Here is a 27420-nt window from a genome sequence, read left to right on the forward strand (position 1 = left end):
GGCGCAGAAAACAAATTTGCTATCGCGGCCGTTTGTATCGTCAAAATCAAAGAGCCAGCGAGAAGCGTGCAAAAACGGCACATGTAAGTGTCCACGAAATTCGAAAGTACATGAAAACAGGCGGGAAGTCCCGGACGAAGAAGGGGAGGAAGAAGAGAGGAGTAGAGGAGCAGACAAAGGAAGAAGGCAAATGCATACAAGAAGAAAATGACAAGAAAGAGTGGCTGGAGTAAGAGATGAACAAAAAATGATAAAGGAGACAAGACAGAAATTGAAGAAACCAAATAGAATACACAGGAATATAAGAATACAAAAGAGGAATTCTAAGAACGAGAATAAAGATGGCGAAGATGTAAGTGAAGATGAATAAGGCGTTACAGAATCAGAGTTTGGGATTAAGGGGGGGGGGGGCGAAGGTCTAGGAAAAGAAGTAGATCGACAAGGGCATCTGGATGCTGTTTCTGAAGCTGCGTGCCGTTAGATGGTGGCAGCCGGCCACTCGCATTCACTTCCGCCTCCACTTTCAAGGTAGCGTCATTACGCAATGGTTTTAACACGTCACTGATTGCTCTACATATAATTGCTCTAATCGATGTCAAGTTCCAGATACGTGCGTCATTTCCTACCACACACTGCGTCCGTGCTACCGCGAGGTCTGTGAAACTGCCTGTAACTTGTGACGGGCGCTGAACCTTTGGACACAGAGACGAGAGGGGAACCCCCCCCCCCCCAATTTTCTGTATCCTCATCCTCCTCCTAATCCCTCTGTCTGAGGTCCAAGTACTCTTTCCAGCATCCTGTTCTCAGACACTCTCATCACCTGATACGTCCAGGTTCTCAAGTAGTGGCCAGCGGACCCCATGCGACCCTCAAATATATCTTGGGCGATTATCATACCCATATTTCAAAACCTGTGTCACTCTATGCGTTGAAAAATGGCTACCTTGTATCATAAAATACATTTTGATAATTCCGTCAGTATGTGGCAGACGTTTCGCAGTGAATTTATTTAAAAAAAAATATAATTTTCCTTCTCGCGAGACGTTGAACAGTGCCGAATGCAACCACAGATCTGGGAAAAGGCCTGTACTAGGCCTATAATCTCGACACAAGTGCTCATATACACGGACTACAAAAAAAACACATTTCTGTTTCTCAAATCACTGGATTGTTTCTGACGTCACAACTGCGTGAAAGGAGTGCGTTATAGTTAACTATTTTGCTCAAGAGATGTCACTTTACCTTACATCCTTCACAGGTGAAGGCGCCAAAATGGTAGCCGGCAGCAGGCGCTGAACAGACTGAGCATTCCTGATCCATCTGAGGGGAAAAACAAAAGAAAAACAAATAAATTACGGGGTGACAGCCATATTGGAGAACCGCTGCTGTCAAATGAAGCAAATGAGATGTACTAATGAGGTTAACTGCTAAACATTTCTCTCTGAAAGAAGAATAAGAAGCACAAGGAAATCCTTTATAGCTTCGAGATACATACATACATTCTCTTCTCCCGCAAAACAAATCTGTGAAGTCTCGTCCGTTCTTCGAATTACATTCAGCTAGAGAAAGCTGCATGAATATCCACGCGTTGACATTTATTAACTTGTTATTCTTGCAACAACACTTTTCAGAAGCCTTCATTGTGACTGTGTAGTTGGACAGAAAACTTCGCCAGCGCCTGTACCAACTGTTCTGACGTGTACGAAATCTCAACTCAAAACATCAGCTAAAAGAAAGAAGGAGTGGTTCTGTCCCAAGACACGTTTTAAAGTGCAGACGAACCGGAAGTACGTAAGGCATGCCGATTTGATTCCTGTCGTTGTGGGAATGTGATCTTTAGAACTACAGATAAGTTCATAGGGAGGCAGGTTACATCTTCACTACAAGACAAACGCGCATGCGTATGACTTACCATCTGCCTCATGTCTACGTTAATGACAACACAAAGGAACATAAAACCAACAGGCAATTTAGCCGGCGTTAATATTATCCGTGCACCGAAGTTATGGTATCATCGAAAACCCATTAATATCTGGACTCATGAGGAATGGGAATTTTATTACCGAGCGCTGCAAGCTGTGGTGGTGCAGCCAATCAGCGGGCAGAGAGTTTTTTGTTTTTATAGAACCCAAGTGTTTTATCACAGAATTAATAAAACCACGCCATGAGATACAATTCTGAAACAGACGGACACAGTTAACACGTTAAAATCACATTTTCTTCTAATATTATCCTTCCATCTAAGTTTATGTCTCTGAACTAGGATATTCAATTTATGTTTACTTCATAATGTAAGCGTTTCTCAAACACGAAACGCATAAACCAATAGTTATGGCAGGCGGCAACTCAGTTACCAGCACAAAACAAGTAGTGCAAGCAAGTAATAAGCGGAAAACAGCGCCGGTTACAAAAATTACGCGCTGAAGAATGAATCCACATATCATGACGTAATTACTCCAAGTGTTTCAATGTGTAAATAACTATTATGTCTTGCGGAATGAAAATAACAAGAAATAACTCAGTCTGTACGTTTATTGGAACCGATCCAAAGTCAGGCGTGCCAACATTATGAGGCATCATCATAAGCAACAACGCAAACAAGAATCTTTTCATATTTCATTCAATTCACTCCAGGTTCATTTAACGACGCTGTCAGTTGCCAACGTCACACATTGCTGAGGGATAGGATTATTACTGAGTAATTTCATTTCAATAAACCATTCACATAAAAGTTGTCAGTGGAACCACGGTTCCGGAGAATTTGACGTAAATACGTCTATACGGAAAGGAAGTTTATATATTGGCTTTATTCTAAATATTTCCTTTATACATGCTTTACAATTGCGTAAAGTTTGATTAAGACATTGCTTATTTAACTTGAATTAGTTACGCTTAAGATGGCTCTGTGGTAGCTGAATGTAATGTAAAGTAATGTAATGTAAGGTAAGGTAAGGTAATGTAAGGTAAGGTAAGGTAATGTAATGAAACGTTTTATAGGTAACAAAAATGTCGAGTAAATAGATGTTCCTTAGGTAACCATTATTGACAATTTGTTGTTAAACAGATGAAGTTTCCCAGGTAACCATTGTTGTTTATTTGTTGATAAACCATTGTTACACTTTTTCGTTTCACTTTTTGCCGAATGACACTGACCATAAAATATAGACGTATTTACGTAAAAAAGGACACAGTCCAAAACCTGCCCGAGCCAGTTCGTATGGAACAAACTATCAGTCTGACTTAAATGGAAATAAAAAAAGTTTCAAAATTCGGTTCTCCTCGAGCTCAGACAAAATTATCTACTCAATACTGCTCTTTGCGAGAGTTGTAGGCATTTCAATTTATGCCCCTTTTGCCTACTAAAAGCTGCCCGTAAAAGTAAAGTAAAGTAAAGTTTGTCCCACTATACGCCGTGTAGGCGTTTGGGGTGAGAGGAGGTATAGCTCCTCTCTTCCTTGACCTCGGCACTAGATGGGGGTGAGTGGTCAGGATCACGCCCCGGCCGGCTTTACCCCCGCGAAAGGACCCCCGGTACCCATTGTAGAGGAGGCTGGGTGGGCCCCAGAGCCGGTCTGGACGCAGAGGCTAGAGGAAAAATCCTCTGCCCCCGTCGGGGATCGAACCCCGGTCGTCCAGCCCGTAGCTAGTCACTATACTGACTGAGCTATCCCTGCAGTTAAAGCGAAGATGTCGCCAGGTAGCAGGCCGAACTCTGGACAACGTTGGTCTAAATAATATGCATAGACATTAATTAATTTAGCTGAAATTAATCTCGCACCCTCTTAAGTAACTCCGTTTAAACAAATAATTAAAAATATGCGCAATCACTACTGTTTATAGCAGGTTTCAGTGGTCCTGACGAAAGGTGAAGTCCACCAAATTATAAAACTGACACTGAGTCTCTCTTCAATTTATAATCCGTGGTTAAACATCAGTCGCAAAAACTAACGCCTTGACAGTCCGTAGTTGAACAAAATTAATCGAATTCATTCACGGTGAAGGAGCGATATACCATCTAATAGACACACCTGTGCCAGTAAAAACTATTAAAATAAAAGAGTGACTATAAGGCAGATACCTGCGAGCCGCATGGATCCACCCCTGCTGACTTCTTAACAATTTGCGTTTTATGCTAATTCTCAGGAGAGAAACCAAACGCAAACCGTCTCTTCTTTCATCTTATTCTTCATTCATATATTCCACCATTCCGTCCATATAACATTGACATGTAAAACGCGGTAAGATTAATTGGTTATGATCCTTCCTGCTTCCACCTCAAACGACTTTGATTTATACGACTGGAGGCTGCTCTGTCGTGTACGTGCAGTCTGCGGGGTAGAAATGAGCGTTTGGGCCTTGTGTTCCGCTATTAGGCTTTGAAATCATTTCTTGTCATTGGAGTGTTCAATACACTAAAGTCAGGAATCAGGTTGTTCGTGCGACAGGACCTGATTCTGTAACGACTAGGAACATGTATCAATAAAATGTGAGCTTTAACGACGCTTAACCAACGCCCGAAGATGTAAAAGCACATCAAATCCTTGTTTAACAAAGATTATATGTGATTCGTTTGCCATCCAATAAATTTAAAAGACTTTATCAATAATTTAAAGACTTTAATTAGTGATGCAGGAACGTAAGATTATAAATAAAGTTAAAATTACTCCCGGTGCCTTAAGGGCCGGTGGCAGGCTCTAAAAATACGGCTATGAAAATTTGTTTTTTTAAAAAACTTGGGAATTTGTATGAACTTTTGGGGGACTGCTTCATGGAGTAAATTAACGTTACTTGTATACTCTGTCCAGGTCGACCTGTGCAAATCGGCCGTGGCTAAGTTACGAATGCGTGGAGCCATGCCTCCACTCCCACACGTCTGCATAACTTTGTGTTTAGTTAACTTCAGCCATATGAATCCAAATCCACAACCGGAATCCATTTCTTTAAACTGCATTTTAATATTATCTTACCATCTACGACTAGGTCTCCGAAGTGATTTTTACCGTTCAAGTGTCCCGACTAAAACGTGCAGTTCCCATTTGTGTTACACACTCAACCCATCTCATTCTCCTAAACTTGTCCTCCTCAGTTTAATCGCTGACGCTTTAAATGTAATTTTCGTTCCACTGGGTGTCACACGTTCAAGTTGACTTGTGCTACAAGTCGAGGGCTTTAAATTGTACAATCAAAAAACAGCTGATGGCAGTTTTAGGAGATTCTGGAACAATACCGAGGTCGATACTAGGGTGTAATGGACTCATTGTTGACACGTAAAGATGACAAACGCCTAGCGAATCCCCACATTACAAGCGTAACGGTCTGCAAGTTACCTGGAGTGACACATTCAGGGGCGAAAGATTTTTCAAGTTAATGAACCTTAGGACAACACATTAATCGACTTGGCTCCCCACCAAGTACCTCAAATATCCCGAGGGCTCGCATCTCCCTGAGGACAGAAGCAGTTTCAATAGCCTAAAGCTAGTGAATTCCCTAGGGGATTCACTGACAGCTTTTAAACTCGTGAGTGGTTTATATCCTTCAGACAACTTTGGATCTCAATTCAGACCACATCATATCACATATCAGATCACATAAGTTTTAAAATGATCACCATCCACCATTGCTTATTATATAGATGGATGGATGGATTAACCTTCTGTCGTCAAAGCAATTATAGAAAGTAATCACAATCAGATAAACACGAAGAGAGATATTCCAGATTACAGTGCTTAAAAGTAATGTTTAAAGTAAGTCTGCGCAGAATGAAATAAAAAGACTTTTAGAAATGATGAATAGGCGAGGATTTGGAAAAAAAACGTTGTCTTAAGCTATTAGAAGGTGATGTCGCGACATTCGCACGTAAAGAATGAGGAAAATCACGCAAACGCTCAGAATAATTAGTAACTAGGGGCAGGAGATGAGCTAGAGTGTCTTCCAAATATAAGTCTACAGCGTGATCATCAGAACTTAGGAAGTAAATTAGAGAATGTTGTCCAGAGATAAGATTGTGCCCACCAAGCAGACAAACGAGTACAAATTTGTCCTCCCACCGAATCACCGAAACACGGAAATAGACCATCATCCAAAAGGTTTCTGCTTTAATTTAAGAAAACCACAGACGATGGACGTAGTCCACAGGCATAATTAGACACATTGAAAATATTTTTATTTGGTTACAGATGAACAAATAAACAGTCGGTAATTTATTCGACGATTAACTGGACGTACTGATTCATATTGATATAGCTTATTACTAAATAAGTTGATATTTGTGATGGTAAAGTGTTGTGTTTTCTTTGCGTTACGGACTGAATTTTTAATATTAATATTAGGTTAATCTTTAATAATTTACTTGGCTTTGTATATTTCACGACGTACTTTGTTAGGATGCATTACGTCACAGTGGCTGTGATGGGAACTAAATATTCAGCTGCATGCTGACAGGATGAAGTATAATCCAGAGAATAAATCCATGGTTAAATGGTAAAGTAGAAGTTACTAACAACGATAAAAATATGGACGTCATTACCTAATGTTTACTATTCATTGAGTAGAAGTCCACGTTATGTTTGCACTGCGCTTAGAAACAAGAGAGACTAAAAAATTCAGCAGTACATGGGATGATAATATTAAAATGAATCTTACAGAAATTTAGTCGGAGGGTGTGGATTGGACTCAGCTGGTTCAGCATTGGGATCAGTGGCGGACTCTAGCGAGCACGGTAATGAAACTTCAGGCTACATGAAACGCGGGTATCAAAATTAATTTATGAAAGAGTAAACAGTGTGAAAATACAAAATGTAGGATTTCAGGTTTTCAAGGCGTTGAGTCCGAAGATGGCTGTCTTCTGGGTTGTAGCACCGTGTAGTCTGGTAGACGTTTACCGACGTTTCAGAGGCCCTTGCTGCCTCCATCATCAGGGCGATCAGACAAAAGCACGAATTTTAAATTTCTTCTCAGTATTACTTATGTCCTTTATGTCTTTAATTCTTGATGTGACCATTCAAGATACGTTACCAGACCGAGATAATTCACCTTTTAAATCGTAAGAAGAGGAAGGTTTTGCAGAATCTGTTGATAAAAGAAAGGTGTCGCTTTTCCTAATCGCAATCTGTTGACCCACTCAATCAACATCGGGCATCGTGCTGTGCCTTTATCGCCGTGGCCCCGTAACAATTACAAGTTCTAAAAAAAAGGTCCACAATAATATTACACATAAAAGAGAAGACACGAAGAAAAGGTGAGTGAAAATTTTTTTAAAGAAAAGCAGTGCATGAGATTATTATGCCATTTTGTTTGTGCATGCGCCTTGTAGTGAATGAACCTCGACACAATCTTCTGGTGGCCTCAAGACGACGGCAAAACAGCCAACTCACTTGCCACTTCTTCGGCAAGAACGTACTAAGGCACACGCTATATTACATGATGACAGAAGTTCGAATCCAGTTCTGCTATTACACTTTGACGAAGCCTGACACATCTAAAATAATTCGTTTTCCATGTGTACATGAGTAACTTCAACAAACCATCATTGAATATTTCTTGTGTCGTGTTTACACGAATGTAAATAGATTGTTGTCTTCAGGGTTATTGCGCCGTGTGATCTGGTAGAAGTATACCAACTTTTCAGAGGTCCTCCATCATCAGGGCGATCAACAACCCAGAAGACAGCAATCTTTAGACTCGCCGCTGTGAAAACCTCAAATCCTACATGAATGTAAGCCGATACAGGACAGTAAAGTGACAGGCTGCAAGATGCACCATCAGAATCGCAGTTAAAGCACCCGGAACGTGAAACTGATCACGTACCTTTATTTTCAGACCGAGGTTAACGCGTGTATTTAATTTGTTTATTTATCTGCGGTTTATTTAACGACGCTGTCAGTAGATCATGCTATACAGCGTCAGTTTTTAAAAAGATTAATCAATAATAAATTGGAAAGGACGTGACAGGAAGTGGCCGTGGCCTATTTTAAGGTATTATCCCGGTGCTTTCTTGGATGGACAGCGCACAACAGACGCATAGACAATCCTCCATCAGTCCTAGTTTAGACGTGTGTAGTGTACACAAGACGTGTCTCCTAGTAACCCCTTGAAAGTACGAAGTTAGTCTAAATAATATTTAAATATTCGGTTCCTACCGCTTTGAAGTGTGAACGCATAAATCGAAGACCGCGGAGCACGACGGTGATAATGTCCGGGGTCACATACTTCAGTACATACAACCTGACATAAATGAAGCCAGAGTCCTCGTTTTTACCCTGGAATTTATAAATCTCAAGCGAGCGTCAGTTAAGGAAGTGGACCTAAGAACAAATCGGTGTTAAAAATGCAGTCTCATCCCGTAAAGAGAATGGAAATTTCCCGGTTTGAAGAGAATCTTGTGTTCCGAATTGTTACCGCCAGTACTGCTGTACCGGATCTAAAGAATGGTACCAGCTGTTTTGGGACGTGGGTAGTTAATTCAGCGTACAGCAGTCTGTTAAGTTAGGCAGTTAAGTCCATAAGTAGAAAGCAAACAAGTTCAGCTACGATGCTCTCCCAGTTTGTGCGTCCATCCATGCGTATGTATGTTTGTATAGCAACTTTTCTATAGTGACAAAACGCGAGCCAGTAGAAGTGGCATTTCGGTAGCGTGTACAAAAAAAAAAAGACAGAAGTGTTACAGCAGAGATGTTTAGCTGTTGTTAATGATGCGACTTTACGGGGTCATAGACACCCCACTGGATCGCATAACCAACCAACCCCCCCTCCTTCGCCACAAAAACCCAATTCTCCTTCCTCACACACACACAGTAAGATCTTTTTAACAACAGTTGCAGACTCTTGAAAAATCCAAGCTCTACCCTGTAAGAAAAAGTCATAAGATCGCCCCATGCCATGATAAAGAAGGACAACGACCATTTATCATGGATGAATTTCCCTATCACTCAACCAAACCAAACCAAACATCCCTAGAAATCCCTCCCCGCTCTTGTACTCTCTTTTTCTGGTTTTAAACATAACCTATACAAGAAGCAAACTTCTGACGTGTATACTCCACACGCTTTTTTTTCCTGTTTAACTAAAGGGAGCTCTTCAATGGGTTTACAGACAGATCATTTAACAGCTTTGTGAAGGAATACAAAACAGCAGATACACCCCTCAGGGTTTGCGCAGGGTGGCGATAAGGGTGAGATGCATAAAATGGAGTATCACATCCGTTGAAGTCCAGGTGAGAAGAGTAGAAACAGTTGCCAAGCAGCCAAACAGATCTAGAGGCTTATGGGTAATGACAGTCAGTGTTGCAGAGCGCAAATACCGCATGATTGGGAAGTATTAAGAACGTATTAACCCTTAAGGCCCAATGGCAAATACACACAGCACCTCCTTTAAGAATCAGCACCTCAGCATTTTGCCCACAGAATGTATTAATGGGTTTCCTATGATTCTCAGAACAAACAGTGATTATTTCCTTAAACAGAGTTCACCAGTTGTAACGGTGAAGTGCTGTGTTTTCTTTGCGGTACGGACTGAATGTTTAAATATTATTTAGACAAATTTTTGCTTCGGTTGACTACTTTATAAGCTGGTTTGATTAAGTTATTCTGGGATTTCGGGTCGTGAAGACTCCTCGGCAGATGCCAACGTTTCGGAGAAACATACTGTCTCCATCTTCAGCGCTGAAGTTCTGTTTGTATATTTGTATGAGTCTACTCGGAGCAAAATGAATCCCAGAAAATCATCATCAATGTTTCTTTATTCCACGCTTTATCTGTGTTTCCTCTTTTCTGTCATTCTGCTAGCTCATTACTTCTTCCTCGATCTGTCATTTTGTCTTTCTTTGTTCGCTTTCTTTGTTTCTCTTTTTTCTGTTTCAGTTTCTTTAATTTAAAGATTCTTGACACTTATTTAAATACGTTCCACGGTATTATATGTGGCAATGATTTAAAAAATCTTACATATTTCTATAAATTAAGAACGCAGTTTTGCAATAACTCTTTGACGCCTATGAAACGCAATAGGACTCACACGCATCACGCAGAACCTCGGCACATGGCGTATCTCTTTCAAAAGAATAATGAGACAGGGTTGGGCTTTCGAGTCCCTTGCTGTTGTACGCAGCAATAATCATCCGGGTCTGCAACGACGTAAAGTGAGGAAAAAAATTATTGTTCCTTTTTCATTATACACGGTGTATGAGTACGCATATCATAAAGTTCATAATGAACTGTCATAAAGCACAGAGCAGGCTCTATATTCCGAGCAAGAAGCCATCCTCGGCCGACCAGCCAGCCCTTGATCTATAAACACTTTGCGGTCCCCCACACATAAGTGGCTCAGTGTGTATACGGCTTTATCTCAACAGCCCGCGCTACTCAGAGCAAGAGTGGCTCAAGGTGCTACTCTCGTTTACGACAGTAAGGTAACGTTGCCACTGGTGCTTATTAATCACCATGACTTGAAGATGTGCGTGGTAGTGGAGGTATAGCTCCACTCTTTCTTGACCTATGCACTAGATGGAGGGAAGGACAGCTTTACACCCCGGATTCATTGGAATGGAGGCTGAGTGGGCCAAAGAGCAGAGGTGGGCGCTGATGGTGGGAGAATAATTCCTTGTCACTGTCTGAAATCGAACACCGGTCGCCCAGTCCGTAATCAGCTACTGTACTGACTAATTTGAAGCCCGAAGCTCGGTTTCTGTCTCAAAGAAAACACTACACTTCTCCACTACTGGGCATTAAATTTTTAATAATATCCTACCTGCACAATCGTCTGTGAAACTACGTATTTAATTAAGATTTGCCTGTCAGGATATAATATTAAAGTGTTACTTTCTTTTATGACTCGGCCTGCCACCAAAATTCAACGTCACGATGTGACTCTCACCAGTAACATTACGGTTTCGACGAAGATAATAATTAGACACGTAATTATAATAAGTCACAGTTCAACGTTAGACGCTTCACCGACTGAGATGAATTATTAAGAGAAAAGTTCTTACGACACTCATTAATAAATCTGTAGGTCTATTGTTCATACGAATGGTACGGTAATCTCAAGTCCCATTACAGGAACTGATGATGCAAGTATGGCTTACAGTTAACACGGACACACGGAACAAGCGATGTCTTAAAACAGGGTACGTCGGTCGGGGCGAATCTGTGCGTTTCATTTTCGATACGAATAAAAAGCATTGGGAGGGGTAGGAGATGATGAGGCATCTTATGTCCACGCCGCTGACAGCATTTCAAAGTGGCACTACGTTGCAGCTCGTTCTCACCTCTACTGTGCTACTCGCATTCTAGTGACGTAGGCGAAACGCACATTTTCGTCCCGGAATTATATGGGGAGCAGTGTGGCAAATGGAGAGTTTACGCTGTACGAAAAAGGGGACTTTGTTTGTTCCAGCACAAGAAACATTTGGGTATCGTTTGATTCTGCTTAAGATGGCCATGATTATCTCAAACTGAAATAAAAGTATTTTACGAAACACAGATTATCGCCTAATTACTGGTTGTGTGAAATCTATGGATGCATTTGATAAAAATGACAGCCTCCACTTTACTCCGAACATCAGGTTTTAATAAAGAAGATGAGATGGGCAGAGATGTAGCACGCACTGTGGAAATAAATGCATACAAAATTTCAATCGAAAAGATCTGAAGTAAGCAGACCACTTGGGTGAGACACATCGGCATAGATGGGAGGACAATATTAAAATTGATCCAGGGTCTGGACTGAAATTATGCAGCTCAGAACAGGATCCAGAAAGGGGCTATTGTAAATGCGGTAATAAACGATCGACCTGAAAAAAGGAGGTAATTTCTTAACCAAATTCTAGAGAAGGTTTCCACTTCATGAAGCTATTTCGAAAGAGAGAGTCTTGTGCCATTTTTACAACAATCAGATGACATTCTCGGCAGTGGGATAACGGTATCACATCAGCAGTCATATGGCAGAAGAAGAAGAATAAAAACACGGTGTGATAAATTACTACACACGAATATGACATACGAGTTATTCTGTTATTCCATCCCGTGCTGGCCGCCAGAGCGAGGCCTCTGAAACAGATGTCTGTCTCTCTATCTGTCCGTCTACCTGAAGTTCCCACACCCTTGTCTCTAGGTGCAGAAGGTAGCGAAAGGTTAATTTCTAAAAATTTCTGGGCTCTTTCCAAAACAATGCGGGCGAATTCGAGTGTCATTCTGCTGCAACAAAATTAATCTTAAATGTCAATGTCCTATGTAAGAGTTACCTGCATAAAATATAATAACAGTAGAGAAGAGTCTGTGCATAATTAATCAGTACACACAAACACACTGCTAAATGGATTTAAATGCAATTTAACTTTTGGGAGAACTACAAAAAATCGAAGCCAATATAATTGATCACAACAGCTAAAATATCGGACGTTTTGGGTGAAGTTCAAACGGAGGTTACCGATTTTCGTTAAAAATACGTCATAATATTTACAAATTCAGTTCGGACCACAAAGCAAACACAACTCTTCACCATTAAAAACATCAACTGCCTAATGTTGTCACGGAAGCTCGAAAAAAGAAAACAAATCACAGTAATTATTATAAAAATAGAACAGTGTATTACTCTCAACATTAAGAAAGAATGTCATTTTATACATAGTCTGCAATATTTTTAAATAGTCCTTTTTTGTTTAACATTTAGTTATTCGGCTAAGTAATATAATACAGAGTGTCCTCAAAATTCCCATCAATTGGTCAAAATCAAAATAGTTTAAGATAAACAATGCAGCTGTATAAACAGCAGACACTTGATTCGACGTCAGCACAGGAAGTTTCAGCTGCATCGAAGAAGATATTTTGTGGAGTTAGTTTTGTAACTTCCGTTAGTATACGATATAGTAAACAGATAAAGAATTTATGGACACTCTGTAATACACTCCTATTTAATGCTGATATTTCATATGTTCTCGTCCTTGTTTCACGAATGCACGATGCTGAATTTGCATAATGAATAGCAGTAGATTAGAAACAGCGCCTAACAATATCACCTTTACGAAGCATGAGTTATGCTTCATAAACACAAAGCATACGGGTGATATATTCAAAGTAATGTTTAAATGTTCAGAGGTTTATTTTGTATTTAATACCTAACTGATTTAAACTATGACTTAGGCCCATATTAGACGTTCGGAAATACAGGATGCTTTCGTTTGCCATAAGATAATTATCCTGAAACAAAGAATGTAAAGTTGTAGCCACAAACCTGCGTTCCATATTTGTGTGTTTGTTTACAACTGTTCGGAGCAATATATTTTACTGCTTCTAACGAACACCACAGCTATATATTTTGATGTACTGAAGAACTTTACGTGCGGTAATGCATTTTAGGGACAATACCTTAGACTTTACATGTGTAATTTACATGCCAAAGCGTTGAATTATTAAGACTTTAATTAACGATACTGTATAAAAGATCAGTAAGGAGTTGGAAACATAATATTAAATAAATAACATAAAGTGAGATTTTAATTTCTTACGGCGGCGAATACAAAGATGTATGTCTTCTGGGTTGCTGCGTCGTGTAGTCTTGTAGAAATTCGACGTTTCGGAGATGTTTAATTCCTCCTTAATTTTATCGTCGTGATCATGGAGGGAGTAGAGAACCTTTAAACGTTTGCCAGTTTCTGTAAGATTGTGACGCAGAACACAACCATTTACATCTTCCATGAATGTAACAAGACGCTAGACTGCAGAATGCTGGTATCAATAGGCAACTTTTAGAAGCGATTCTAAACGAAGAAAAGACACGAAAGTAATACGTGGACGGCAGAGAAGGTTTAAAGGATGAACATGGAATAATCTCATTATCCGTTGAATTTCAACGAGTATCTTCCATTAGTTGAAATCAGTCTTCTGAAGATATCAACTGCACTGAACCTCTTGTGTAAAACAGTCACTTGGAAGGCAAAGGAGGAGATGGAATGAAGACCGGTTGTGAGAGTAGGAGTAGCATTACGTGTCTCAGGACATTTTCGTCTGTTCTTATTTCCATTTTTATTTTATTTACGTTGTCTTTTCTCTCGTTCTCATTTCTTCTTCCTTCGTGAATCCTTTCTTCCTCTTTGTGAGTACACGTTCTGTGACTATCTTTAATTTTACAAAAAAAAAAAAAAAAGTCTATTACTCTACAACTGTGAAAAGAGAAACCATTAAAATTATTTGTCGATTAACTGTTCCAAACCTTTCGGTAAACTATTTCGTGTAAAAGAAAATTTAAAAAAGACGCTGTTTTAAAGACCTGTTAGTTGCGTTTAAAATGAAATATGAAAAGTCGTGGAAAAAATGCTGTTTCTTCAACTTCCAACAACCATTTCGTGAATTTAATGATCTGTTGAGACATTAATTTCGAAATTTCTTACCGTATTCGCGCAGAAGTCACGAAGCGATTAGAATGTATTATCCCACCCCCACCCCGCGCCAGAAAAGGTTTTATAAATTCCTCCAGATTAATAATGTTTTGTGCAAGCAGATTCTCAGAATTGTGCTAGAAGCCTCATTTTCTCCAAGTCTGACGATAACACGTTCTCTAAACTGCAATAAAATTACCCGCTAAGCTTCAAATTCCTCCAACACAACGTCACAACTAAAGCCATTTATTAGAATTGCACTTTGTTCGTAATTAATCACACGAAAATGTAACCGAAAGAGTGGAATAAGCAGAGAAGCCAAGGGAAAGAAGTAACTGGCCCAAGGTTCGCCAACCTTATGTCCGCGGGCAACGTTGTGCACTCGAGCGGGTTTTGAAGTGATAAATCAATCCTAATTTGATTATTACAATTCGTAAACTTAATTTTCTGAAGGATTCGCACGGTGTCCACTATGACGTTCCTTATAGTTGCTCGTCGACCGAAAGGAGTGAACTAGGGATACCTAGGTGTAGATGTCAGTGTGATAAAATGTCTTGTTTCCTTTCAGAAATTGTTTTATGGGAACCGAGACTATTACCAGAGCATAGTTAAAAGACGTTAGTGTTTCCCGGCATGTTCGGAGGACGTTAATAGCCCCGTAATCATCGTGAATGCCTGACCAATTTTATATGTGATTCCCTTCCCACTGTCAAGACAAATTTGATATTCTGCATTATGCGGCAAATAATAGAAAAACACGTGACAACAAATCCTTCACTTTCCAGAATCTGAATCTAACGACAGAGCCTAAGCGAGAATAATTTTGTGGTTGATTCTTGCAGTTCACAAAGTTTCTATCGCAAAAGTTTAATGGCGTGTAAATACGCGCCGTCCATACAGTGGCGACCATGAGTACCAATGCTTACTGACGTCAAAAGTATTAGACGAAAGAGTACAAAATTGTAGTTTTCTCATATCCTCTACTACCTAATTTCATGAAGCCAAACAACTTTGTCGCTGTCTTCTTCAGTTACCAGTAATCACTGCCCTGTCGAGTGGAAAATAAAATACGGGATTTTAAACTATCTTCTAATAATTTTTATGTGCAAAGCACTTAATGTGCAAGAAAATGGTACTTAATTGTCATCTCACAGGATAAACCACAGACTTCGGATTACAAGCCAGTGCTTGTAACTATAATGCACATCTTGAAGAAGCAAATTACCATGCATTAATATTAAACTTCCTTAATCTCTTAAAGCCGAAGGCAATTTAAATGCCTTTTAAAGACTGAGTTCCTACCGCAAAGAAAACACAACACTTCACCATTAAAAACATCAGCTGGTTAACGCTGTTTAAAGAAATAATAGCTGTTTGTAATCCGCCTCATATAAAACCCATAAACACACACTGCAAGCAAAATGAAGAGTTCCCGAATGTTAAGGCAGGGGGTACATATACTTACCACAGGTTCTTAAAATGTCAAACTTTCCATTGTGAAGATGCGGAACGGGTAAAGTCTGTATCTTGCAGGAATAAGCCCAGTAATTTACCCGCAAGCTTGATCCGAGACTTCTCATTTTAAACGACCCCATAACCTCCCGCACATTTGGTGCCCATATGTTGCCGCTAAAACCAGTGTCACACGCATTTGACTGCTTAATGTTGGTCGCCATTCATATGGAAACCACGAGTTTTCCTTTAATGTGATCAATCGACTTATGAACGCCGTCTCAAAACAGCCCCAAAACAAAAATTTATGTTCTCACATATAGGGAAAAGTAATCCCAAAAATATCATTTGCTCTACCATTCTGCGGACAGAACGTTCAAATTTTTTCCTCTCATCCTATTAATAGTCTTCCAAGTGCCCATTTTCCAAAATGTTTCCTCGTCAAAAATTCTGTGGAAATGGAAAATCGTGACAAACAGAAGATCATGAGAAATGAGACAATTCTGACATCTCCCTATCGCGATCCCAAGACAGTTCACTCAACTGAGGTCTGAGAACGTGTATAAGCCGTAATAGCGACATCAGACAGAAGTTTTGACGCGTTAAGTTAATGCATCTGGTTCTTCCCCCCTCCTTCCCAGTCCCCTGACACGTAACTACCTTTAGGCGTTCAAGATACTCGGCATTTCCATAGGAATTATTGGTAATTACTTTTCTTCGAGAAACGGATTTCTATAGAGCATTGTCCTTTTGGTTTCGCCCGTTCAGATGACATACATCCTGAATCTTTATCGCATTTATAGTCATTTATTGGGGCAAAGGCGTGATGGTTTTGTAAAGAAAGTGTAAACTCATCGTTGGTGGATTCAGTAAGGCGCAGGTATAAAACACACACAAGTGAGAGTCACATGCTACAAGATTACACGGCATCACACGCAGATTTACACAGCCAGGGCAAGTCTAGTGATCCAGAGATCCATGTGTGCGTTTGTGTGAGGCAATTAAGACGCGTCCATCTGCGTTCTTGGTACGGAGCGTTTCGGAAGGGAACGTCATTTCCTATCAGCTTTCAAGTGTACACGTCGTCACAACCCAGATCACCATCGATATCTTCACCGCCGTGAGAATCTCACGTCCGGTGCGCCCAATCCTTGACGGGACTCATGACTTACAGGGCTCGTAACCATACGAAGGGGTTTGAAATAATTTGTTATCGGAAAAGTGTGAAGTCATGGTTTGTCTGTGATCATTTAAGAGGACTGAGGGCAGGCAGAAAGCGATACTTCTCGCTGCTTTGTGCAAATGAAGTCAACACCACAGGCGAAAGAGTGTTGAAGATCCAAATACGATGCGCGTGAAATGACCAATATCACGGAGTGTTGTTGTGGGAAAAATCAGTTCGACACGGCCAATCGACAGAACCAAATCGACACAGAGGACTGTGTAGACAGCAGGCTAGCTCAGGCGGAAAAAGCCACTGAGAAAGACACATATTCCAGTGACTGTCTCTTTTTGGCTTCCACTTCAAATTGTGTTGTATCAATTGTTTTGCTTGTTCGTGCTAAGAAGGGTATACTATCATGAATAGGAATGCAATAGTATGGATGTAATACCGGTTTTGTGTTTAAACAAATGTAAACACTAGGAAAAAAAATTAGAAATAAGAATAGTAATGGAAACAATTATTCAGGAAGCCTAATATATTTGATTCCCATGGAACTGAGTAACAAATAACAGTCAAGAAATTTACCTCCTTTCATGAAATCCAAAGGTAAATTTTCGTGTTAACACGAGACCACCACCGGTCCCTATTCCCAGCCAGATTAATCCAATCTACTCTCTCCCACCATAAATTCTTTTAACCGCGTTTAATATTATCCTCCCACCTACCCTTCTATTCAGAATTTACGACTAAAATTGTTTAAAATTTCACATCTTCCCCATGCGTGGAATCTTTATGCGTTCTTCTACCAATGAAGACTCTGAGCAGAACTTTTTACCAGTCCAGTCAACCTAACGGTAATTGAATTTCCTCCACACAAGACACGGATGGTTCAAAACCATGGGAAACGAGAAATTCGTAAGAAAAATATGCCAGGACAATCTCAAATCCCTTAGTTAACACCTGGCCCACTTCCGCTGCATGCAAGGCCGAGTAAGGCAATAGTCAGATTCTGATTGCTACAGTTCATGTATCCACGCCTCAGGATACAAATTCTTACTTCATCTCACGGTTTGAGATCAAGGTAATAAGCAGGCGAGCGCACATGGGATTTAAACACGTGTAATTTCCGAATTGAACGCAATTACGCGATAAAACCACGAAATAACTGTGAGTATAGTTACCATGGGAACAATTTTAGTAACTGCGTCGCCTTCCCGTGTGCAAAAGAATTTTAAAATCAAGAACGAACAATAACCAGACTGTGGAAACGTGCATTTACTCTTTATTGGCGCTAAGTGCAGAAAGTCTGTGGTATGTTTGCATTCCGACTAGATTTGGACCAGTACTCTCAACGTAAGTACATACAGTTATCGCCACACTAAAGTAGTCTGTGGTGAGACATGTAAGGGAAAGGGCTTACGAGTGCTTGTCCTTGGTTCGAGATTGGTCCTTCGACCTCTCTCACCGGAGTCTAAAATCCCCAACTCCTCGACGTTGGCTCCAGCAACTGACGACTGATTACATGAATCCGTTAAGCGTTGACATGGAACGCGCTCCGGTAGGCCACCTGGCTGTTCCATATTGACAATAGCATCAAGGAAGTCGCGAACCCCGTCCGTTCATTGCCGTGTATTGTCTCTTCCACGGACAATGCTCTGACTTGAGGAGTGGCCGATTGATAAAGCATCTTGCCTTAACCCAGATTTTTTCATGTCGCCCCAGGCAGTGCTTCCGTTACAGCGAGGGCCCGATCCATCACTTTCTGTTTCTCAGGTCGGACAGGCGCTGAGAATCTAATTTAGATCGATGACGTATTATGATCAACACAGTTCTGACACGTGTCGCACAAAGAATTTACCTGTGAATAGTGTTATTCTTCTTGCTGTGGCTCTACAACCCAATGTGGGTCTTCGCCGCCTCCTTTCGGATGCTTTCCTAGTCTTTGAAGTGTGCATTTATGAGTAGTGAGTGACCAGCCCACTGCTTCTGCACAATTTCTACTCAATCCTGATTTTGTCTGTTAGAGCCATCTAGTAGAAAATCAGGGACTAATATGTAAGACAGTTTTATGACAGCCGAAGTATATAAAAGGCCTCTTTTTTTCAGAGAATATATTTTCAACCACCTTCATAAGAAATTCTCGTCAATTATACATGACATTCAGGAGAGAGAAAGATTCGTGGTAGACAAACAAGCATTGAAAGTCTTTCTCTAAATTCCTCTGTTTTCTCGTCGTAAACATCATCCCACCATTACCCCGTGCTAATCTACTGTCTACCGCTCTGATGGAAAGCCACAGATTTTTGACATCGGACTTCCGCGTTGGTCCACACTTCCAAGGTCGAAGGTTTTCTCACGAGTAAAGAAAAGTATTAGCAACCCAGGAGGTGTGTGACAGCCCTAACCAAGCCCTACCCCAGGTCCTAAATTAGGGGCTTCATCTCTGACCCAGCACTTGGTTGGTCTTGGAGTACAGGTAGTTTTGTCTGTCAGTAAAATGAGACTGTATGATATCTGAGGTTAGCATAAAGGCGAGAACCGATTTAAATCGAGTTATGTGGAAGTATGTGCATTATTACCTTCTCTCAGGGTGCAAATGAGGGGCATATGTGACTTGTCTGTGTAGTCGGTATATAGAATTTCCGTCTTGATCTCTCCTGCTTGTTTGAAAGTTCAGAACCAAATATCGGAACCGGCAAACAAGTTGGGCAGCGTTCATTAAAGTACAGAAGCTAACGAGTGCAAAGTGCTTACTGCAGATTAGCGAATGTAAAAATCGGACACCTGTGACACCTTTTATTAGCGTGCAGGGGCGCTGCGGATCGTACCATGTGCCCGTGCGGACTTGCCTATTATTATTCATGATACGTCTTCTCAGAACTTAGCCTCGAGGAAGATGCATGTGATGTTACTCCGAAACGTCTGTAACCATCCGGAAGACCAGACGTCACAAGCCAGGAAGTCATTATTCTGCCCCAAAATTTTATCATTCTACCTTCGTATGGTAACACCATGTAAACTATCTACAGGACACAAGATGTTTTCTCAAAAGCTTGTAGTTACTGAGGTGATTAAGAAATCTCCAGCTTTTAAGGGTCCAGACGTTTCACTGCCGTGATCAGAAGAGTCGTTCACACTCTAAGGCGTTTCAGTATAGTCCATACCTCCACAACTTACTTACGATTATCTGATATCCATTTCAATATTATCCTCTCACATAGCACTAGATTGTAAAAGTCCTAGTCTATGCACACAAAGAATAATTATGCGAGTCATTTGTCACGCGTTCTAAATTATTGCTAATGTATTACATTAATAAAAACCTCTCGAGCTCTCAGCCGGTGCCCACAGACAACTCAGACGCCCTGACGATGTGGTCCCTGAAACGTCGGCGACTTTTCACCATTTAACACGGCTGATAGTCCGAGAGGATTTTATTAATTCGGTTCAGGGTCAATGTTTTTTAGATCGTACAATGCATTACATGTTCTAAAAACATTATAGCGTTACAAAATATTAGAATACCACCAAACTTCCCGTCAAGAATAACTGGGAATTCTGAAGTTGTGAGCTCGCATGATCTTAAACATTATCCCAAATTTAGTTAACACCACACAGTTCAAAAATATTTTCCCGTAAGGCCCAAATGCCTGTACAGCAAATGACCATTAACCAAAAATAAACTATACCAACACAGGCTTATAACATAACCATGGAGGCATGCTCGCTTAAGTACACACCATATGATATGAGGAATGATGTTCTGTGCTGTGAGTTACTGGACCCTAACTGTAAGTATGCCGCCACGTGGAAATCTTATCACTCACCCACGAGTCCGCGTGTTTCTAGGAGAGGCGACCTAGTGCGTTCGTCGGGCTCATCCGCTCTACTGCTCTCGTCCTGTAAGATGGACACAGACAGACGTGGTCAGAGGCGGGAAAGCGAGCAACAGCGACACTCTTCTATCCCACTACGCCTCTCCCGAGGTTAACTGGAGTACGCCAGTGAGTACAATAAGATTTCCGTGTTCCTGTTTTGACAATGGTTGTAGGAGTGGTCAGGGTACAAACCCAACTTCAGGAGCCACGCCTGCTACTGGTGTTGCTTAAAGCGCCGCCCTGTCCTTCTTCGCCGACAGTCTGTCAAACATCTTCACTAATAACGCCAGCAAACAAACACTTAACGTAAAACGTCCTACATATCTCACACTGAACTATTCGTCTCTGCAAGTACAAAGATACGTTGGTGAAGAGGTGAATAAAAAATGAGGTCACATCATCAGTTATGGTCCGCTCCAACAGCATCAGCAGGACCTGACTAACAAGAATAGAGGAGTTACTGCCCCCCCCCCCCCATCACATAATTGTCCCCCCACCATTGTCTGCGCTCTACAACCGACCAGCTCAATGTTTACTGCCTGTTACCTAGTCATCAGATCACCCTGAGGTTTCACATCCTGAAGAGCGAATGGACAAAATGGCGTACTTATATTTAGAGTTCACTCACATTCCAAATAAATTCTGTTCTCTCATTTAATACTTCACATCAGCAGTCTGAATGCTCATGCTATACAAATAACTACAGCGTTTGAAGACGGCATGTAGCACGCATAGGGATAACACCCCAATGGAAAAGACGACTTCAAATGAATATTCTTAAATGAATGATAATAAAATTAATCTTAAAATAAAAGGTAAAGGATGTACACAGGATTTATCTCTTTTCCGGATGAGAGCTTGTGGCAAAACATTTGAACACGATACTGAAACATTTGGTTCCATACAGCGCGAGGGGGTTTTCTGTTCTGATGAGCTACTACTAGCTTCTCAGGAAGGAAACAGATGCAAGTAGAAGCAGCAAAGTCGGGCCGTAGTTGCATAACGATGTTGTTGCAGCTAGAAAGTTGTTGTGTAATGTGAGATAATTAAAACTGTAAACAACTAAATTGTAACAAATTAAATGTGTTTAAACCCGAGATCATGGACCACTGGAAATTCTCATCGCAGATAATCACGAAAGGTACGGAAATTCTCAGTAAGAATAGTTCGCGGCCTGACCGAGATTCGAACCAGGTTCTGAGAATACAAATTTGGTGTGTAAGCTCTATACCGACCTGACCTCCAAACGCAAGAAACCAGAGGTCAGTGAGAGCATCAAAGCATAAGCAACGCATCGCAGAAAATACATTTGTCTCCCACATGAACGGACCCAATATAACGGGATACGAACACAAGCAACTGAGAAGGAGATCCAGCTGTCGGGCGTCTCACTCGTAACACATGTTCTATGTGTTCCGCTGTATCGTCCGCATTTCATCTGTTAGCGTCCTCTCTGGTTGACCTCTTGCCACAAGCCAGCCAGTCGCTCTGTCCTGCGACAACGACGTATTTCGCTGCCTTACACTGAATTTAGCATAAGTTTTTAATCATCAGGAGAACACATTCTACCACCACACACGCGACAAACTGTTTAGATCTTTAGTAGATTTTACATTTGAACACAGTTACGTTTTTAGCTGAAACATCTAGAACAGTGGTATTCATCCTTTCTTGTTCGCGTACCCCCAGATATAATTTCTCTTCAACTTTGTACCCCCAACGTTGTTGGTGTATAATTCAAGTTATACATACTATATAATCTACATCTAAAATAAATTAAATAAATTACATTACTGATTATTCAGTGTTTATCAAAATAATATATATTTTTTTTTAAAAAAAATCACGTACCCCCGGGGGTACGCGTACCCCAGGTTGATTACCACTGATCTAGAAGGAAGCAATCTTCCGGGGTATTAGAATGAACCCTAGAAATGCTGTCTCGGTGCGTAGGTATTGGTCCGAGAGTCTCAGAGTAGAATAATAAATGGCTATAAATGACGAAACAGTATTTTAAAGCCAGACCGAGTTAAAACGCATCTTACAGCGTTCGGAACAGGTAAGTTACCTGATTCATACGACAATCTGGCTTGCCATGAGTGACAATTTACACAACTGGTTGCGACTCATATCGATAAATCGATGGACAGAAAAAATATTTTTAAAAATGGAAACACTTGATGGCGTCACTTCTGTGAACGACATTCTTTGAAACAGTCGCGTGAGCTTGCGACATCTCGTGTCATCGAGCGAAGCCACTGACTCACACACTTCACGGTCCTGTACATAGATCAACAACGTGCGGTTCGCGAGCTGTGTATGGCCCGCGACGAGAATTGACTCCGGCAGCCTACACGACCCTTTCACTGAATCCGCTGACATGAACACAGCAGAACCCAAAGGCTCAACTACGCCAATAACGAAGACCGTCATTTGACACGATCTAACATGGCTACCGTGCGAACTTCTGCGTAAGGCTGTTAATTATTTAATATGAAAATCTTTCAGGATATTTTTTCTTGTAAAACGTTAAAAAGAAGCACAACAGACATATTGAATTTAGTCGGAATCTGTGCTGATGTTATATGCACAGAAATTAATATATGAATTGTATAATTATTCTTTCGAAGTACACGAAGCTAATATAAATAATATATATTATAATTTAATCCGTACCTTAAAGAGAACACAACGCGTCACTATTACAGAGGTCGGTCGCTTAATGCTATTAAGGAATTAAGCGCTATTAATGCTGAAAATCATATGATACCCGATCGCCCTGAATTTTTCCTACAGAGTTACTGATTGTTAAAGCAGGTGTTACATATGGTGGACTTTAAAATGGTTAATTATTCTTGCTTTTACTAAGCTTATGCTATGGATTAAGGGAAAGTAAACTCATTTTTACACGTAGATTTCAGAACTGTCCGATTCGTTGTGTCCTTCAGCTGTAAGAGATAACGCCACTGAAATTCACCTGCCGTTCGTGTGTCGCTGCTCTACTTTGAGTCCTAACAGAACTCAGTTTCACTTTTACAGTTACTTCGCAGTTAATATTTCACTACTAAACGGCTTAAGTAAGCACAAAGAAAGTCTCGGCATTCAATCGACAATGCATACGATTTGACGCATTCATTTATTTTCAAGTGAAACTGTGTCACTCTGCATTACAGTGTACAGCGCCCCGTGTCAGAGGAGGAAAGTCGGCAGTGAGGTTGTTCCATCGAGCACCGCAAGTATCCGGCCGAGCCTCTCGTAAAGTCGTCCCTGCGCTGTAATTAAGCACAACATAAAGATGTATGGGGAAAGTGGAGATAAAATTCCACGCATTTTTAATCTCGGTAAAGAGCGAGGTTAATCAGCTCTGTGCACCGGCCGATTTTACCAGGAATACCCATCATGCATTTCTTCACGTTGGTTCCATAACCACTGACAAATTAATTATAGGAACAGTGAAATGGCAAGACTCGATAAAGTATTTCTAATGGTGTTGTACGGTACGTTCTATACAATAGCGAAGATGTGCACGAAACTCCAGTCTCTAAAACGTAAGGACAATAAATATCTGTAAGACTACCTATTTGATAATTAGCAGCGAAAGTGTCTAACAGGCTTGCGAACTAAATCCCCGATTGGACTTACGACAGCGGTTCAGATGGTTATCGAACTATGTCCTGAGGAAGTTTAGCTCATAATTCGTTACGCTTAAAAATTGTAAACAGAGTGTTTTACCCTCATTATTACACATTTTAGAACGAGGCCATCAACTTCTTGTTTTAATCTGATGACACTCTTTTGGATTTTGTTATCACCTGGACGACGTGCTACAAGAACGAAAAAGATTATTCAACCTAGCTTACTTCCAAATCGTCCTTTAAAAGTGTAACGCGCGTATTTGTCGGTGAGAACAGAGAGGTGTGTATGGTACTCAAAACCTTTGAAATACGGTTTGCCTCCAAGGCTCATATTTTTTCCCCTCTCCTTTGACCTCAGTAGTGAAAAATTGCTAGACAGTACCACAGCACTTCTTCAGCTAAACAAAGTGGGAACGGTCGTCAATAGCTAACTTTCGCTACACTATGAAGTAATATATTTTATTACTAAGGTAATGCGAAGGCAAAGGTACGAGACGCAGCATCATCTTCAATAACAGTTACAGAAATATGAGAAAAACATGCACTTCGAAGTTTTTCTATAAGCATTTTTTTTCTTTTATTTCGCCATGTGTCATTAACACTGGCGATATCGTTCTGCGTTTTGTCGCATTATAGATTCGTGGGTGTTACCAACGTTTTGGAGACGCAAACTCTCTACATCTTCAGCCATGGAGAGAGTACGTTTCTCCGAAACGTTGTTATGTACACAAACACGCCTACACGACGTCACAACACGGAACGCCGTTAAGTACCTCAAAACTCACGTCGTCGATACTGGCCATATTTTACTTCATATACGATTTCAAAATTTGCTGAAATTTCAGATATTCAGTAAATACGGAGCAGAAAATATTTCATATTAAACTTATAGATCTTAATTAACTCCGTCCTTAATGACAGGAAAGATATTTTGTGCCACAGAAAGTGTTTTGCGACCATTTCTTCCAGTTCAGTTTGATTTTCGTGAAAAGTAGGGCGAATGCATCACGAATATGAACTAAGATTAAACTCAATTGACGCTTTCGGATTTCGGGGATGAGCCGATTGTTGAAATTAACCTATCGTTTCGGCAAACACTGCAGTCTTCTTCTTCAGGGTTAATATGAATTGGCTGGTCGTTTCTAGAAGCCTTATACACTCACCCTACGAACGTTTCTGTACACCGATAATACGAAAGTCACTCGATTGGGTTTCAGATTTATTATTATGTGATTGTCGCTGATCATACTTCTCCATCCCCAAGAAATTCTCCCTACAAGCGCGGCCCTTCGAAGTACGAAGAATAACGCTCGTGTTATTATAAGTGTAACTAAGAATTCCACCACACCCCATTTATTGTTCCATATGAACCCATTTCGGCATTTCACATACCGAATTATTTATTGCCAACAGAATGGCAGAAACTCATCTCTTTTCAGTGTTATGATGTAGTAAGGGTGTTTATGTTGTGCAAACAGCGTCAAAGCGCCTTTCAGGAGTTTGGTGGATGGCGGTAGAAATCAGTGAAGCAAAACTCAAATTCTGCCTGTAAAAATAAGGAGCTGTTGTTAAGATCTGGCAGATTTATGGACTGTGGCAGTAGGTGAATGTAAGGGCACCCAAGGATCATTGGGATTGTGATCATGTGGAGTGCGTTTCGTCGCGGTTTTGTAAGCAAATCTGATTGCACTGGGCTTCTGTCGAGCGGGGGGTGAATATGCAGAGGCGGAGGAAAAGAAGGACAGAAGGATAGGAAAAATAAAGAAAGATAGAAATAATTGATAAAGGAAAAAATTCGTGGAAATTAAGAGAGAAATAAAAATGAGAAAAATAAATAATAGAAATGAGAAAAGAGTATAAAAATTACGTAAAGAACAAATTAGGGAAAGACATGATGAAGAATGGAATAATGGAAAATGAAGGCGGAAAAAAGGAGAAATACAAAGAAAGAAAAATAAATAAATAAATAAATAAACAAATAAAAGTAGACAGAAAATAAATGAAACAAATATTTTATTTTACTCGACGAACAAACATTTTTTCCGAAAAAGATTGACACTGATTTGAGATTCAAAGATACAGCGAAACTTGGAGCTTAATTAAAAATAAATTTTGACACAGAACAGTGAATTCATATAAGATTACGTTTATGCGACATCACATCACAAACAACTCTGAGAATGGAATCTGGATCTTAGACTGAAAGGAATCCCACGAATTAGAGGTGGCCCCAATACTTTCCCCTTTTTAGGCTACAACTAGGCTAAAAAAAAGGTGACATCAGAGAAAGATTGAAAACTGCAAATATTATGAAGATACACGGGTACGAGTAATATTGAAGACATCTTTCTGAAAACGTGGAATAATTCTGCCATCTACTACCACAACCGACCGAAGGGTTAAAGGACGACACTTAGGAAACCCAAGACCACGATGGAAGGGGCCAAGACCATCTTGGTGTGACGAAGAAATAGGAAAAGATAAAGAAAATATAGAAAGAATGAGAGAAGGGAAATAAATATAGGAAGGTCTGCATGAACGAAGTGCGCGAGAAACAAATTTAATATCCAGGAAGCATTCGGTCCGAAGATATTCCTTGCAACCGTATTATAAGCGGCGGGGAGGTGAGGGGGGTTTATTTGGAATAACTGTCTGTCTGTCTGTCTGTCTGTCTGTCTCGAGATCTCGTGTGGTTCCCATCTCATATGAAACAAGGGTCCCTGATGTAAGTGTACTTTTGTACAGGTAGATCACGAATGTAGAAATAGAGGCACATGAATGGATTCTTAGAAGCTCGGCCTTACGGTAAGGCAGTCTCTCACGGGCCATTGCACTTTGAATGAATTGGGCACTAACTTTAGCTGCAGAAGTAGTAAACTGGGAGCAAAAAGGGGCCAAGAGATAATATTAGCCTCGAAACGT

General features: G+C 40.5%; 1 protein-coding gene across 13 annotated transcripts in view; it reads right to left on the reverse strand.

The window, feature by feature from the left end:
* Nucleotides 1–27420, reverse strand: part of LOC110835423 (uncharacterized) — a 310206-nt gene that overhangs the window by 18597 nt on the left and 264189 nt on the right. For 6 of the 13 annotated variants that reach the window (XM_087350086.1, XM_087350085.1, XM_087350083.1 and 3 more), the window contains one exon: nt 1243–1320. The exons of 2 other annotated variants lie outside the window; for them this stretch is intronic. In XM_087350086.1, the coding sequence (XP_087206212.1) occupies nt 1243–1320 (78 nt within the window). Of the gene's footprint in view, nt 1–1242; nt 1321–1495; nt 1735–4078; nt 4161–20725; nt 20745–20812; nt 20886–27420 lie in introns of those variants that run through there. 5 more of the 13 variants (XM_087350084.1, XM_087350111.1, XM_087350082.1 and 2 more) reach the window with 4 other exon arrangements.

The sequence above is a fragment of the Zootermopsis nevadensis genome, unplaced genomic scaffold (assembly GCF_977971745.1).
Source record: "Zootermopsis nevadensis isolate Lab colony 2312 unplaced genomic scaffold, Znev_1.0 Znev_ptg000017l, whole genome shotgun sequence".
NCBI classification, from domain to species: domain Eukaryota; kingdom Metazoa; phylum Arthropoda; class Insecta; order Blattodea; family Termopsidae; genus Zootermopsis; species Zootermopsis nevadensis.